The following is a 17525-nucleotide window of genomic DNA, read 5'->3' on the forward strand; positions in this document are numbered from 1 at the left end:
GTGTTATTATCCTTATTTTACGGCTATGGAAATCATGTTGCTGTGGGCCAAATTTTAATCCATTTTCCACTGTTGCAGATCTAAAGCAACTTCACTGCAGTCAGCAGAGTTAGACACTGTAACTGAACTGATTTAACCCTAATTGAAACTGCAGTGTTTGTGAAGATAACTGTGGAGAATAAAGAGGAGGAATATTACATTTTAAGATTGTCCTCTACCCCACTTGAGATGTATTAATGCTTTTGATTGCTGTAAGGGTTGATTTTCTGGACTGGCATCCTTGAGGTTTTGCAGGTCTTGCAAATGTAGTTTTCAGGAATGAGCACCATAAATTCTTTTAAGGTTTACAACAGCAACCTCCAATTTGTGGGGATAAATTAAACTATTTGTATATAAAGAGCGTGTGTACAAAGTTCATGTGCAGCAATAATATATACTCATCAGTCTTTTTGAAAAACAGTGTACTTGAGTTTGTCAGCCTAGAACTTTTGTTCCTCTTCTAATCCAGATAGTTTGTTGCCAGTACTTGAGCCCTGAAGTAAACCACAAATGTTTGTGTTTTGCAGTGCCTAGATTAACATTTGCGGAGTATTCACTGACTTGAATTAATTGGCAATTAGCTAACTCAAGTTAAAAGAGAGTGATATTTCTCTCTAGACATTCCTTTAATTGCTCATCCAGCCAAAATAGACACTTCTGGCCAGACCAGGGCTTTACGCTCAGATTTTTTGAGGTTTTTGACAATGCACTCTGAAGTGAAGAGCAAGCAACATGTGTGTGCAGATGATCTTCTGACATCAGTGTTTAGTTTTCCTACTGCAGAAATTTATTTTAGGTTGGTTTTATTTTAAAAGAAAACGAAACACTTCCATTTACCAGTGGAGAAAAATCATATGTGTTAAATATAGCAAATGTACCTACTTGAGTAGTTATTTGCCTCATGGTTAAAAATCAGGAGAATAGGTTACTTTTGTTTAACATTTCTGAAAGACTGGGAGCATCATCGACAATGAATATACCATAAGTGCTGTATTTAAATAACAGTGGTGTTTCATTATTTATTAGTTTCACTTTCTTGCTCAAAACAATAATTTGTTTCAGATTAGTCTCTTTGGCAGACTTCGTTTGGATAGTACTGAAAACATTCTTTCTTGTTCCTAAAATGTTTCTTTCTCTAACAAAGAGTTGTAATAACAAGATCATTGGTAAGATGCTACTATTTCCACAACTGTAAAGTGCATATCAAATAGCACTAGCTCCAAACTCTTAATGTTTTATTCAGTCTCTGCTACAGAAAATTGCTACACAAAATGCAAGGCAAAAGTAAATGAGTCTTTTCTGAAATCCTGTCCCTGTCTGAACAGTCCTGAAGGTGACTGCCAGTTACAGCATTGGTCACTTGCTGTGGTCATGGATTCACAGTGACTATATTGTCTCAACTGGAGGGAAGCTTTTGTTTCTCCATCCCCACAGAACATTCTTCTTGGGTAAAAGAAGAATCTTCTCTCTGTACTGCTTCAGGATGGGCTGTCCACTTTTCCAGCTGATTTAATCTGTCCCTTGCTCATCACATAAGCTCCCGTCCTTTTCAAAAACTATCTGTATATCTGTAAGCATCCACAGAGTGGGAGTTTACCAGCAAAAAAATGCACAGGTATGGTTATTAGCAGGTCACTGCTGCATTGGGCTGTGTCAGGCTTGTACAATTCCCTTTGCTCTTCTTCCTTCAGTGACGTCTTCATGTTATCTGGGGGTTTACATGCTCATTGGTTTCCAAATTGTGGCTTTTAATGATGATGAAAAGACAGTGTTAACTTACATATCCCCTTGCTTTCCAGTTTATTCATGTTTTCTTCTTTACTCCCAAACTGCAATTATAGGACTGGTTCTGATGCAGTTCAGTGGCTAAGATCAAAAACAGTCCAATTTTTGCAGTTCATTGGATGCAACAACTGATTTGAAAGCCCCAGGATATCAGTGTCCAGAGTCTCCAGGAATGACCTATAGATGGAGATCTGAGGTGTGCCTGAAGCAGGGAGCATGTGACAGTTGTGTGGGTGGTTGAGGGAAACTTCAAGCAGTTGATTCCCATAGCATCTTAGATTTTCTGTCAGGACAGACCAGAGTTAACCTTGGCAGTCACAAAGGTTACTTGCCTGCATTTGAGGGGTTAATTACTTATGAAGCGGACAGATTCAAGCTCTATTTGTTGCCTGGCAGACTTGCTGTAAGCCAAGCCAGTGCAAAATATCCCTGCAGCAGCAGCAGCAGCCGTGTTTGTTTTCCTTTGCAGAAGACACATGTACCTATGCTGGCCTGACTGTGTAGATGAGCTTTACAAATAAGTACCTAAGTTATTGACACATTTGTATTGGAAGAGGATGTATATGGTTTTGAAGTGCTCATTAACAGCTGCATATACAGGAGAGGGGAAAAAAGGGAAGATGCACAACCTCTTCCACAACCCTGTAAACACACCTTGGGCAGTTGTTTCCAAGCAGGCATTTCTGCCACTTCCATTATTTCAGTTACAGTTCAGCAGTTTATTCGCATAGTTCCTTCTCTCTAAGGTCTGTTATTATGTGGATAAATAATACATCTTGAATGGTTTGTGTTCTCTGTGTCACTGTAAGGACTTCTTAAGAATCAGAAGCCCACAGGATCTCAAATCCATATTTAACTCATCTCTCAGTAGTTACACAATTGACTGAAATTACAGGACAGAAACAGAAATCCTGAGGACAAACCCTTCCTGCCTCAGCTCAATTAGGCTTTCTTGTAGTAGCAGGAGAGGAGGGTGTTATCCTACAGATGGACTTACCAAGAGGGTTTTTTTTTTTCTGCTTAGGCTGGCATGCAAATGTCAAAAGGAAGTGGCCAGGGGAGAAGGGAGGAAGCAAGGCATAGCGACATGTTTTATTTTTATACTAAAATTACATTCAGTGATTTAGTACAGTGAAAAGAGCTGTCTTGGGCTGTTCAGAGGGTTGTCTAAAATTTCTATCGCCATAAAACAGGCAGCAATGACAGTGCATTTCTTTTCTTGATTTTTAAAATGCAAATCAGGAGAAGAGGAAAGATGCATTAAATCTCACATATGTTTTCTAATTCTGTCCTTTGATACCATGGCATACATCAAGAATGATTTCTTGAGGTCATCAAAATTAATTCAATATAAAATCGGTGTAGTTTGGTACCAGTTTTATTTTTGTTAAATGTTTGGTGTCTCTTAACAGTTGATTAACTTTTTATTGGAGTAAACAGAATGGTTTAATCTTAATTTTTTAGTTTCTGTGGTAGGTTAATAGCTACAAGGACAGAGGACACTGTGAAGATACCCTGTGCAGCATGATGGTGTCCCAGAAGTTCATGATTAATGACAGGGTGCTTCAGGGAGGTCAAAAGAAAAACAGCCACATTCCATTGAACAGAGGTCTTGATGTGGGAGCAACAAGATTTGAAATCAAACCCTGAAGTGTGAGATATCAGAAATCTGGTGTATTACTAGTGAAGAACCAGTTAGAGAGCAGTTGTTTCTCACCCTTATGTCAGTGATGACCTCTGAAAATAATTGGTCTGTGCTGCTTTACAGCACAACACGGTGACACACATGCTGGGAGTCCAAGTATAAAGGACTGAGCTAGAAGTTCTGCTGAGATTTGAAAGTGTAGCTAAGAGCAATGTAAAAAGTACTGTCATTGTGCTGCAAGAGTGATGTAAGGCTGTGGTTTGTCCTCGAAGCAGGAAGGAAGCAATCGGCACAGATTGAAACAGTGCATGCTTTCAACAGGGTGGTGCCAAGTAGCCTCTATCCAAAAACACAACAAAGCCAAAGGGAAGAAGCATGATGAGGCTGCAGGTGCTCTGAACAGTGAACATAGAGCCAGAAGTGCTTTGGTTAATATTACAAATTAAATAGAAAAAATCAGACAGAAGAGTGAGTGTGGTTGGACATCACAGCGTCTTGCCAGCTCTGCTTCAGGCAGAGGACATGCTAGTGCTATGCACAGTTTCAAATGGATTTGTCAGTGCACTGCAGTCTTAATTTTTGTGACTTGTTTATGTCGTGGCTGAAAGTGAGGATGTCAGCATTTAACCAGATGAGACTGAGAAATTATGGGACTAGAAATATCCAGAACACTTGAACATACCATAAAAAAGATGTGACTGGAAGGAAGTTGAGAGTTTATTTCTCCACATAATAGTCAGTGATAAATAATTCCAAATTTATTATTACCTGTGTAGAAAAAGGATAGACAAGTACCTGCAGAAGATTGCTGAAGTCCCTGATGAAACTATTCACTTAACTGGGCCCAGTTTGTAGTAAGGCAATAATCCATTTGTCCCTCAGTAATATGTGTGCAATCCTGTTTTCAGTCAATGTTTTCACTTTACTGAAAATCAGTTGTGTTCAAATTTACTTAAAGCAACATGTTTGGCTTCGTGGTTTGCATTAGGGGATGAGGTTTGCTTCTTAACTGCAACCTAGCCTAGGAGCTAGGAATGAAGTTAGTTCTTTTTTCTGCTGTTTGATGTCATTGTTTATAAATGCTCTGCAAAACACACCAGGTCTTAGTGACACTGGGGAGGTGCCATTTCTTTTTCAGTTCAGTTATAACTGAATTAACCTAAATGGCAATTTGGCATGTAGTGTGTGGAGTGGGATGGTATCCAGCTCATCAGGTGTTGTGCTGCATGTGCATGTTAGACAAGAGTAAAACCTGAAGCAAACAAGGTCTCACTTGAATAACCTATGAAGTACAGCTTTTCCAGCTACAAATTTTCTTAATGGCAGTGGAGTTGAGAGCTCAAGGGACCATCTTAAACTCACTTGTGGAAGGTATCTCAGTGTACCTTCACGTAAGTCACCAGCCTTAGATGAAAATTTTGCAGAAGATAATGGATCATGTATGTTACCTCTTTTTTACAAGCCTTGGTTTTCCATATTTTGATGATAGCTCGGACATCCTATTCCTGTCAGGGATATCAATATCCTTTTGCCAACATAATCAGTTAAGAGCACTCTGTCTTATTTGGGGACAAGAATATAGTAAATAATAACAAACAAGAATTTAGAATTGTAGCAGCATGTGCTGATATTCTTCCACACCACAATGGAATTCTTCACAGTATTAACTTTCTCCAGCAGGGTACATTAAAACAGTAAGGAAAGCCATAATAAGTGTCTTTTTATTGTGATCATGGCAACTTTGGAAGGAGCAAGAGAAATATAAAAGCCGTGTCTACACTGCAAACATTTGACCATCTAGTTTTGTTGATTTCCAAGCTTTTGTTGATGTGAGGTATCAGCAAAAGCCCTTAGTCCAGTGCGGTTCAATTGCCAGAACTTCTTACTGGTAGAACACATTTTGAGTGGTGAGAGCTGGGCTACAGTGCTTCAACAAAACCACAGTTTTAGTGGCAGAATCTGCAGGAGCATCAATGATGTTGGTGGCTTCACTGCCAGATGGTCACAATGTGGGCTGAAGGGTCTTCTTTACTCACAAGACCTTTTCTGGCTAGTGGAGGTACTAATGGGAATTTGTTTGCATATAAGCTGCCAACAGCTGGATGGTGTTCTAAAAGGAAAAACCTCGACAACTAACCTCAACCTCTAACCAATTCTTCTTTTCTATTTTGCTTTGTTTCTCCTGCAGGACTTGTGAAGTTGGGGGTTCACTGTGTCACGTGTCAGAAGGTCGCGATAAAAATTGTCAACAGAGAGAAGCTCAGTGAGTCGGTGCTAATGAAGGTAATTTTCTAATGGAAGATTTAAAAAAAAAAATTAGTTCCTGACTCTGTGTCTTCTGTTCCACGCAAAATTAATATCTTTAATTATGTATAACAAACATCCCTGTCAGTACTAGGATTATGCGGAGCACAATAACAATAATTTAGTTATGGGGGAGGTGAGGGCAGCTGAAATGAAATGGGAGAATGTGCACAAAATAAAGAGTCAGCTACAGAGTTGGTGCTTCTCTGCTGGGGCCAGTGTATGTTGGGCACCTTCAGCACTACAACAGTGTCATTGTGGTACATTGCAGACTGAGGTGTACAAATGTCAGTACGAGCAGATTTAACAGGGGCTGGTGGATCTGTTACTTGAGTACTCCTACTGCTTGCTCTTGTGCATGGGTTCTCTGTGATCTGATGTGCCAAGGTCCATGACTGCTTAAAGCTGTTGTAATTCAGTTTACAATCCACATTGGAAACCATCAGTGTTTGTCCCTATGGTCCCAATCCCTGTTAGTGTTCAGAAGAGCTTTGTTTTTTACCTAGCCTTGTGATTCTCCTCACATGAATGTCATTGATTGATCTTGGAAACCTAAAAATAAAATAAATGTATGCATAGCAGTTTATTCATGTGATTTGGTGACTAGAGAGGCTAAATTCAGCTTGATGGGAAGGAACAAAACTGCACTGCAATCAACAGAATTCCGTCATGCTGTCACCTGCAAATTACGCTAACAGGTTTGCATGCAGTGTTGACTTTATTGAGGTGACTTCCTATATAAGCACACAGAGCTTCTCTATATAAGCTCATCTTTACTCTCCTGTTTCCCATATGGACTTCTGTGTCAGCTGTTTCCTAGCACAAGTAAGTATAGCAGCCTTACTCAGAGCTGAAAGAGCATGGAGTATAAGCTAATATGCAGTCAGTGAATGTTACACCAAAAATGTAAGTTTGTATTTTTTTCAGACAAGGATTTTGAAAGTTTATACTCAATTGTAACATGTTCAGACTTTACCTTTCTGGAATTTCATTGATGTATTCCCTCTCCTGTGGATTCAAACACACTTCTAATATAGATCAAAAGTTAGAAAGTGAAATAGGTAAGAAAACTGGGTGTAAATGGTATAACCTGAATGGTCACTAAGCACTGAATATAGCCCGGAGCAAAATAATAGGAATATTTCTGAAAAACTTGAGCATTTTGTTTGGTGAGAGAAACTGTCTGCTATTTCTATAAAACATTTGATTTACCTCACTGCTTTTCAGTGTAGTAGTCAAATCACTTAGCATAGCAAAGTAATCTCTCTGCTTTAGCTGTGTTGCATTACCTCGGTTGTAGTATGAAATCTGAGTAGTGAAACGGTGTGTTAGGCCATTGTTTACACAGCCACATGCTGGAGCGTGCCACATTTTCTATAAGATTGTACAGCATCTTTCTCAGGAGGAAATTACACGTTGCATCATAGTTCTCATTTTCAGGCCCTTCTTTGTGAGATTTTCTCTTTCAAGGATTCTGTTCTCTGTACTCAGGAGGTTGGAATAACAGATGGGATTGAAGTGGTTTGCCCAGTCCTTACATAAATTCAGTAACCAGATGTCTTTTCAGGAAAGTCCTGTGCCTGGTGGTCACAGACACAGCCTGAGACTTCTAAGAGAATTTAGAATATGGTTAGCCAGTTTAATCCAGTCTGGCTGGAGGGGAAAAGTGCTTACAGCTTTTGGCAATCCCAGTGTGACCATTGCAAAGCATCCAACTGGCAGCTTGCTGTGTGGAGCCAGCAGCCACAGGGAGATAGCCAACAGTGAGGCCAAGTTATCATGGTGTGGTGGCATTCCTACTTTGCAAGTCTTCCCACCAGCTTATCAGTTCCAGTGACTTTCTTTGCCAGTGGGCTGTGCAGAGCAGCCCCTGGAGCCAAATGATTCAAGACCACAGCTACTCTTCCAAGCCAGGCCCAGACTGATGGATTTTGCTTTAATCCCTCCTTGTACAGAAAAGCTGGATCTGACAAATATGCACACCTGCCACATGAAGCTGTAACAGTGCAGTGCTATGGCCATTTATCCTAGAGCATAAGGAAAAAGTCTGCTCACAGTCCTTTCAACATCTAAAGTGACAGGCAGAAGCATATACAGCAGGCTGTTTTCTTTGTCATCATTATTCTGTTTTGACTTGCTTCTTGTAGCCTTTATTTCTCCAGTGTTTTTGCAGTGTTTTATTCTGTATGTTCAGGGAACTGTCCCTTCTCTCTGCAGCTGCTCTTCATCTGAGCTGTGCAGAATTGAGAGGCATTTGGTAAAGTGCTTTCTAATCATAACGTTGTAGTATCGATATTTCTGGAGAGAAGAATTTGGAATTGAAGCAGCTGGTCTCAATTAGCAGAACTGCTGCTATGGAGATGGTACACAGGCAGGCACGATGCAGCACAGGCTGCAGTAAATGTATCATCCAGGCACTCACTGCCCTGTCAGGGGATGGGGCTGCTCAGTGCAGACTTTTGCTTTGTCATGTCCTGACTTGCTAAACGCAGGCTGGAGAGCAGTGTTCCTTTTCCAGCTCCAGCTTGGGCCTGTCTGGGATCCTGGCTTTGGGGCAAAGCTACATGTGTAATTTCACAGTTGAGGGAAAAGGGTTGATTCTGCTCTTGCTTCTGCCTTCCCTCAATTGGTAAAAGCTTCACTGGGTTTCCTCAGCAGAAACCCTGCTGGTGTGGAGACCTATGTCCCATAGTACTTCTAGCTTGTTCCAGCACAAATTGGCAGGAGAGATTTCAGAAAGCAGTGTGCTACAGGGAGCATCTTACGATTGATATATGGTTCATTAATTTCCCTGAATTACATCTGGATCACTGACAGGAAAATTAGGCCCAGAATAGCAGAGTTTTCTGTAAAGCAGTAAGGTTTCCTGAGCAGCCAGGTTCACTATTCATGGTTGTATTTTTGGTACAAGTGTTTGGAGTTTACAACTTCAGAATATAAAGGTTAAAGCAAATCTTTCCTCTGATATGGCAAAAGCTCATCTGGAAACACTGAGGTGTCTCATGGGATATACTAAGAAGAGTCCTTTCTCCTCTTTACTGATGCACCATTTCTCTTCCACTCCCACCTTCCAAAGAATAAACAACAACAAAAAAACTCCTCTTTTGGTGATCCATCAGACAAATCATTGTTTGGAAAGACAGTGGTAGTAGAAGCAATGGGAGCATAAAGGGTGAAGAATGAGAAGGGGACAGCTGGCCTCGGTCTAATTGCTTGAACACACAACCATCCTCAGAAAGCCACAGATGTCCCAGGCCTGATGACTGGAGCCCAGAGCTCCATATGTGTGCTTTGTGTCGGTGTGCCTTTTGTTTTTTCTGTGTCCTCCAGTGCTGGCCTAGAAGCAAGGCAGGTATTTCCAGGGCTGGGGATGGGAAGAAAAGCAGTTCCACTGCTGTGGAGCTCAGTTCTATCACAGGTAGTGGATTTTGGGGAGGCTATCAGTTGATTTGATGTCTTGCAGGCTAATGAGCTCTTCTTCCAAAAAATTCTGCACACAATTCTCTGTGTTCTTAACCGCAGAAGGTTTTGCAGTGATCACTATTGGAGATCCCTGGTTGACTGAAATAATTGAGTGGAAGGATAGGTAGGAGAATTGAGTGTCAGTTCCTCTTGGAACTGACAGGATAACTTACAGAAATGTACTTGTAAATAACTACTGCTTTGCATGGTCTGTTCATCATCTCTTCCTTCTTCCTGATCTTCTACTTCTGTGTTTATCTCTCTGCTACCTCATCCTACTTTAGAGTCTTTCCTTCCCTCTCCATTTTCTTTCAGTTGTTCTTTTGTCTCTTTTTAAGCCATTCATTCTTCATTCCCTTCCATTCTGTGACTTCTTCCTTTTTTCTGTTTTCCTCTCTTTTGCTACAGAAAGTAATGTAATAGCTGTCACTGTAGGTTGCAAAAACTGCTGAAATGCTGCAGGTCTGATTAAGATCCCTGTTCTTCAAGGAAGAAAGTTTAGAAATTGGACACAATTTAGAAAGTATCTGAGAGAGTAAAAAAATCAAAGATCATGTTTTATAAGACTCAGGGGACTTAGTTTATTAAGGAGAAGGCTAAGACATGGCTTAATCATGGTCTGTAAATACTGAATAGAAGGATAGGCATGTGATAACAGAGGATATTACAGTCTTGGGTATAAAAAACTGATTGGAAACTAATAGTTGTAAGCTGTAGGTAGATTACATGTAGAAATACTAGGACTGTTTAACCACTGGATGAAGTTACTAATTGGAGCAAGCCACCCAAAGCTCTAGTGAGTTTTTCTCTTGAAAGACAATTAAACTTCATCTTGCACTACAGTGTGTTTTTCTAAAAAGCAAGATCCTAGTTGAACTTCAGATTCTGTTCTTGAAGCAGGAAGTAGTTAGTTTCATTAGCTCTGATTAGATCAGCAACAGCCTCTCTGGCCTGAAAATCCATGGAGCTGGGAATTTCAATCACACGCTTGAAATCTGTGAGAAGTCCTGTATCTCTGTCTGGGACATAAGGAGATGCATTTGTGCAAGGTGTCTGTAGAAGCAGAAATGTAGGGTCTCCCAAGTGAATTTAAGGAAGGCGGTACTTGAGAACAGCAGCTTCTACTTGGAATACCTCATTTTCAAACTTTTAGAAGAGCAGACTGTGATTTTAGGTAACCTAGTAGTTCTCAGCTGCTGACTGAAGGCTGGTCTACAGAAATTATTACCAGAATATCAGAACAGCATCAGAGAGAAGCTAAATCTGAGGCAGAATTGGACTGAAGTTGGTTCAAATCAGCTTTGATCACAGCCAGGGCAGTTTCCCTGCCACTAACAAAGCCAAACTCACCAACACCAAACCTCAATTCCATCAAATCAATATTTTTTCCTAATGTATCCCATAGTGGCCTAATTGTTTTCCAGCTGCAGTATTTAGGAGTTTTGCTATTGATTGCAGTGGAAATGGCGTTAAACTGCTGCTGAATCCCATTGTGTACAAATGAACAAAAAACAAGGCCACAGAATAACTGCAGTGAAATACATTTAAAATACTGTAGGATATTGGCGTGCAAAATTTTGGAGGTGGTTATATAAAAAATAGCAAATAGGAGGGAAATTATTTCCATTTATTCAAAAGAAGTACCAAGAAAAAGGTTTTAAAGAATTCATCAAACTTCCCAGACTCCCTGATTAAGGAGTACTGTGCTAACTTGCTGACACTCATCTATTATTCTTCTGATTGGCTGGCATATTGCTGTGAGAAGAAAATAACCCAGAGGACCTTGTACTTGTGGCAAAAAGAAAGATGAAAGGATAAAGGAAATTAAATCTCCCCTAAGCATGTACATGCTCATATTTTCACTTGCTGTTGAACATGAAGGTTTCAGTGTATAAATGAGTATATTCATGCTTACACACTCTCATCCTCATTGTGGTTTATCTTTAACCTGGAGCATTACCATATGCTTGCCAGCTTTTAGCCCTGGAAGAGAGCAGATTAGAAGTGTGTGTGTGTGACATGCATAGGCACTCAACAAACTGCAGGAATGATTGGCACCCAGCAAAGACCAGGAGTGCACAAACGCACACCTAGCCCCTGCCTCTGTGACCCTTGTTCATATTCTAGTAGCAACGCAGTTGGCACAGCACAGCATCCTGTCTGCAAGTCTCTCTTCTGAGTTTAGTGAAATAACAAAGCACCTTGCAATATGAAAAATATGGGCAAAATAAAAGGGGCTTTTTTTCCCCCCGGCTCCCTCCTTCTAGAGGGAGTTTGGGATTAGGAATCTGTTACTGAATGTATAATGCAGAGTGTTTTGTTTTAAACTGGAGCTGGTGGGGAGCATTGAAAGCCTGTTCACTTTTCATCTGTTTGAGCAGTTATAGAAGTTGGGTAATTGTGTTTTCCTTTAGAGAATGACTCTCTGCCTCCACTCTCTACCACACATACAATGAACACAGTTTGAGGTATTCTTCAAGAAGGAAATCAAATGGGAATCACGAGCACATGATGTACCTGTCAGACGAACAAACCTGTCAAGTGTTCATAGTGCCTTTTGCTTTCTAAAGTTAGTATGATCAATTGAGGCATTTGAGCAAGCTATTAAAATAATTGGCCTTTTTCTTCCACCCTACTTTTGATTTGTTTTACAGCAGTCTGGCTCAAACCTCTATTGTACCCAATATGTTCTACCCACAGCCTTGTGTATGCAAACACGTAGACATAGACAGTCTACCACCCTTGTGTGCTGGCTTGGTCACACAGCAATAAATGTCCCTCATGAGCCCAGACCAGAGCTAGCTGAACTCAAGGACTGCTTTTTATATTCATTTCACTTGACCATAACCATACTGCCTAGATGGAAAGTAACTGCTCATGGAGATGAGACATCTAAATGTGCACAGCATTCCAGTCCTCATCCACCTGTGAAGCTACTGACAATAATTAGCCTGTAAAATCCCTTTCTGTTCAGCTGTGACTGTTTCCACTGTAATTGCACTGTCCTTGCACTTGGTGTGAGACTGACCACACTTTAACTTCGCATTGTTTTCCCTACTGAAGCTTCTGGGAATTCTCCTCTTCCATTGCCAAAGCTTAGTTTTATCAAAAGATGTTGATTGGCTAAAGTGTTTTCTCTGAAATAACTTCATCTCAGTAAACACGTGATATATCAAAATCTAGGTTTCTTTTGAACTCTCTTTTTCTGTTGCAGGCTGTTGAGGAGTCCTCTGCTTTTTCACCAGCAGAGACCCTGAAAGTCCTGCCTGTTCAGGGACTCCCACTGCCTCTGAGCCCAGTGTTATCATGTTGGAAGCCTTGAGACAGGCTCCAAGAGTTCACAGCTTTGGGGCAGACCCAGCATCCCCAGCTAGAAAGATGAGTCCCTACACCACATTTGGGAGTGGTAGAAGGCACCAGGATCCTCAACTGTTGTCAGGCTCGAGCTTATTTTTTTGGGGAAGGACAAGTAGTAGTAGTTACCCTGAAAGGCAAGGAGAACCCCAGGTGAAAAGACTGCTAACTCCATTTTACATTGGTTTGTATTTCACATTCCAGAATCTTGTCTGGAAGGCTTTTAAATCTTTTTTTCTTTCCTCTTGGAAAGACAACCAGCATGTCATCAGAACAGCTCTAGCAGTAATGGGACATAAATCCTTGAGTAGATTGACTGAGACCACAGTTGGTTCAGGTATTTAACTTTGCATCTATCATGCAGAATAAACACCATAAATATCAGCAGATTGATCCATGCCAATTAAGGGATGTAGTCCATTCCTGTATGTAGCAGGCAAACGATTTGAGTAAACGATTTGACTTTGTTCAAAGATTATCTTAAATTTTGCTGAAGCAACTGGATGGTGCCTTGTACCCCAGCACTACTTTTCTGTAAGAAACATTTCTTAGCATTACTTAGTGTATGAGTTCCCAGCTCAAAAAAAAAAGTGTCACTTAATGCATATTTAACTGGTACAACTGAGAGCCAAGGGCTGGCATTTCACTGTCATTTAGGGGATACAGGCTCTTCCTGTTTGTTTTGCATGCTTCTATCCAACATGAACATTTTGCTGATCATTTGTTAAGTATAAACCAGGCCTCACTCAGTCTATTCCCTGCAGTTTGTGCTATTAAGTAGTTGGCACAAACTTAGGAAAAATCTGGAAAGGCTCAATCCCAGGGCAATTAACTGTTAGTTCCAGAGCTGTCAGATGGAGCTCGGTTTGCTCTGCTGCTGTTAGAGCATGTTGATCTCTGTACTGGTGAGTTTTTAGGTATTTGAGCATTTCCTCATTTACCTGTTGCCTTTTTTGAACTTGCTGCCTTGCCTTCTGACATCCTGAGAGGCTGTATGCACAGCTAGCATGGATTTAACACGCTGGTGTGTTAATGAAGAGCACTCCTGCAGCAATAAACCATTGTTTGCCTTCCCCTGCTGTGGATGCACACACCACACAGAGGAGACTCATGAGTTTTAGTTCAGAATGGTTTTCACATCCAACTCCAAGAGAATTTTCCAGGTGTGCCAATACTGAGAGGGCCCAAGCCCAGCTACCACACAGTGACAAAAATTGCAGTCATAGAATTTTTCTCCAACGTGGGAGCAGAAATCACCGCTTTGTCAGAACACCTGATATTGTTGAATCCTGTGGTGTAATGGAACATGTTGTGCTCAGCTGCATGGGAGGCATGCACTGGCTTTGTGTTGTGTGAGGGATAATGGAGATGTTACCTTAATTCTCTACAAACCATAGGGAAGGTGAGATTGAGTTTAATCTTGAACTTGTGCATCACTTGCAGTCTCTCAGCATGCAGCAATTGCTCAATAACATCTCTTCTATAACATCATGCATTGTCCCTGGTGGAATCAGGGACTTCTAAAAGTAGTAAGAAATTCTGGGATGCAGGCTGGCTTTTTCAAGAATGCTTGGTGAAAACTTAATCAGGCAACCAAAATCATTACCCTTTCTGGAAATTTGGGACTGGTGCTCCAGATTATGCCAAAATGAACACATTCAAAGTCTGTTTTTAGAACATTTTGGTAAGGCAGGAGTGAATAGCTGTCAACACTCAAGAAGCAGGATCTGGCCTACAAAACAAGATCACTTGTTCCTGTTCCTGGCATATATACCACAGACACAAACATTCTTATATTGCAGCTCTCCCAAGTACCTCCTCTTCTGTACACTGAGTAGGAAACTTGTGAGTAAATGTCACTAGTGCAAGGTGTAGCACAACAAACTGCAGCTCTATAGGTTTTTTCTACTTTTGGGTTTCCTGTTGATCCTGATTCTTTATCATCTGTAAGTTTCAAATGCAGGCATGGCTACAAGAAGTAAATAATAGCATTATGTATAAACTGTGTTTCATTCAAGTCTGTTCATAAGGAATTGGGCTGGGTATTTTAGTTTATTCCTCCAGTTCCTAATAGCTTTTTGTACCCTTCTGTAGCTCCATATACCAACTGTAACCAAGGCTAGAAGGTCAGAAAAGGAAGAGGAGTCACCAGAATATGCAAGAAAACATTATAACAAATTTATCAGGAGATGGGAATTGTGTTGCTAGTTTTCTTCATTGTACCTGAAGCAGATTTTCAACAGTCATGATACAAATATAGAATTCCTGATAGATTACATTTTACAGTGTTCTGGAAGTCTGGTTACACTGTTAGAAATTTGTCACCATGGATCCTTGTTCAAAAATATTTTGTGGTCAGATTTCTAGATCTGTGTGTGTAGATGGTCCAGCAGAAAGAACTTGCTGTCAATAGAGGGAAATTTCCTCTATCTGTAAAATACTTTAGCATAAAATTCTTTTTTAGAGATCTTTCTTCTTACATTTCCTTCCTAATGCCCTGAAATAAATCCCCTCAGTCTAATGTTCTTATCTCTTTTCTTTGATGAATTTCCTCTCTTCACTCTTGCTCCCTTGGCTGCCCCTGAATTTCCTTCCTAAATCCTTTCTGTCCTTTGCTAACCTCCTGTTGTCCCTCACCATCCACTGCAGCACTTCCAAAGGAAGGACACTCACAGGAAGAGAGTATATTATCCTCTAGGTATTATGGGTTCATTTTATCCTCATTTCTATCTCTTAAATCAATCCCTGATTTATCAAATCCAGAAAATGAAAGCATTTACTTTAGAACAAATGGGTAAGGCACTAGACACAGGACAGCGTGGCACACAGCTGTTCTCACAGTCATTTGGGGCTGTGTTTTCACTTCCTTTTCCTCTACACGTGCAAGCCACAGAGAAACCTGGACTAGGAAGTAGTCTTGTGGAGATACCAATGCCCTTCTGGGCAGCAGTGCAGTCAAACTGGAGATTTGGTTGCTGTGCAGTACCAGAATGTCCCCAGCATAACAGACAAGGTACCTAGGCCCTGCTCAGTAGACTATCAAAATAAAAAGATATATTTCACAGGGACTGACATGGAAATCCAGCAACTGGTAGGAACAGATCTAAATACTGCCTACAACAGTACAAAAAAACCCCTCAGAGATCTGTTAACATCAAAGCCTTAATTTCTGAAGAGAAATGGTATCCTTGCCTTGCTGCATGGCTGTGCAAGGCTGATAGTGGTGAGAATGCTTTTAGGGAAAAGCACCAATTAGCAGTGTCCAAGGACATGGTATCTGCTTGGTGCTGGGCAATAGCCACTTGCTGCTAGTGCACTGAGAGGGTGTGTATTTCATTGTGCCATCCTGCTGACTGACCTGGTTTCTTGGCAGACACCAATGATTTAGTGTTTCTCTGCATTTGTTTGGCTGCAGATGCATCTCAATCCAGATTGAGCCAAGGTTCAGAGTCTCAAATGTCAAGTCTGCGGCTGATGACATAGTGCCTGAGGAAGAGAGCAGATATTAAGGATGAAGAAATCTAAGACAGACAGATTGTTAGAGTGTGCAGGAGTGATATATTGGACAAATGTGCAGAATCATAGAAACAAGAGTTGGAAGGGACCTCTGAGGGTTTGTGTAGTCCATCCTCCCACTCAAACAAGGGCAGCTGTTGCCATGGGTCAACTATAGCTTTGTCTGTTTTGGTTTTGAAAACCTTAAGGGGCTGAAATTCATCAGCTTCCCTGGACAGCCTGATTCAGAGCTGCAATACACTCCTAGTGGTTTAATTCATCCCTAATATCTAACCTGAACCCCAGTGCAGATGTAAGGAGAGAGATTGACCAGCTATCATGGCTGTTGCTTTCAGTAATAAACAAACTTGTGTCAGTTATCAAATAAAGACTTCAAGCAATTTTTAAAAAAAAATCTGTAAGAGCTGAAAGAAGAAATGCTTTGGAGAGGTGGAGACAGTACTGTATGTTGCAGCCTTAGAGTAGAAACAACTGATCAGTGAAGTTAGGAGTCATGCCACAAAAGTTTAGTATTAAAAGGGTCAGCAAAATCAAAATTGATGTGTAAAACTGAGAATCAACAGGCCAGCATACAAAGAATGGGAGCCTCAACAGCTGAACATAGCAAGAAGTGGATTTAGGACTGGTTCAAAGGCTGCTTTACTGAGGGGACACTGAGGCTTAAGCAGCCTGAAGGAAGTCATGGTAATGATTCATCACATTTTGTTTTTGGTTTGAATAACAAGAGAGCAACCACTTTAGCAGGCCATGGAGGAACACTGTCTTACAGCCTGCCTGGAGACCTGAGAGGTGAGATCTGTGAGAGGGAACACTGGAAGATCACAAGTGCACTGGACTGGAATAAAGGACATGACAACTGAATTTCTATGATTTAAGTGTTAGATACAAATCAAATTCTAGATATAGACAAGTTCTGTAGGTATAGTTTGAGGAACAACTAGCAGATGATAGATGAAATAATTAACATATTGACATACCTTCACTGCACTTCTAAAGAGGTCTTGGCTATTTCTGACTCTTTCATTTCTCACTCTCTCAAATTGTTGGTTCTCACAGAGGCTTGACCTCCATCGTCTATCATCCCTCCAGCTGTCCCTTTCATTACAGTTTCTATTTATCTTCCACTTGTTTTCCAGGTGCAGATCATTAGAAATGCTTGTTTCTCTTCCCTTATTTTTACACTTTTTTTGAACAGCAATACCACTCATACAATTCTTATTTCTTCCTTATTTCTATAACTGTCTGCTACTACTGCAAATTTAATTTTCTTCTGTTTTGATTCTAAGTTCTCTATGTACCATTCCTTAGATTACTCCACACCCATCCTTCTTTACAGCTATAATGCTCTCTGCTAGTTCTGAATCCTCAGACCTTTAGCTGTGAGATACCAATACTCATATATATGCCTTAGAAACTTCCA

General features: G+C 40.6%; 1 protein-coding gene across 13 annotated transcripts in view; it reads left to right on the plus strand.

Annotated features, from left to right (window-relative positions):
• BRSK2 (BR serine/threonine kinase 2) overlaps positions 1–17525 on the plus strand; it is a 300531-nt gene that overhangs the window by 142238 nt on the left and 140768 nt on the right. For all 13 annotated transcript variants that reach the window (XM_033061786.1, XM_033061783.1, XM_033061784.1 and 10 more), the window contains exon 2: positions 5658–5752. In XM_033061786.1, the coding sequence (XP_032917677.1) occupies positions 5658–5752 (95 nt within the window). The remainder of the gene's footprint in view (positions 1–5657; positions 5753–17525) is intronic.

This window comes from Catharus ustulatus, chromosome 6, assembly GCF_009819885.2.
Source record: "Catharus ustulatus isolate bCatUst1 chromosome 6, bCatUst1.pri.v2, whole genome shotgun sequence".
In the NCBI taxonomy this organism is placed as follows: Eukaryota; Metazoa; Chordata; class Aves; order Passeriformes; family Turdidae; genus Catharus; species Catharus ustulatus.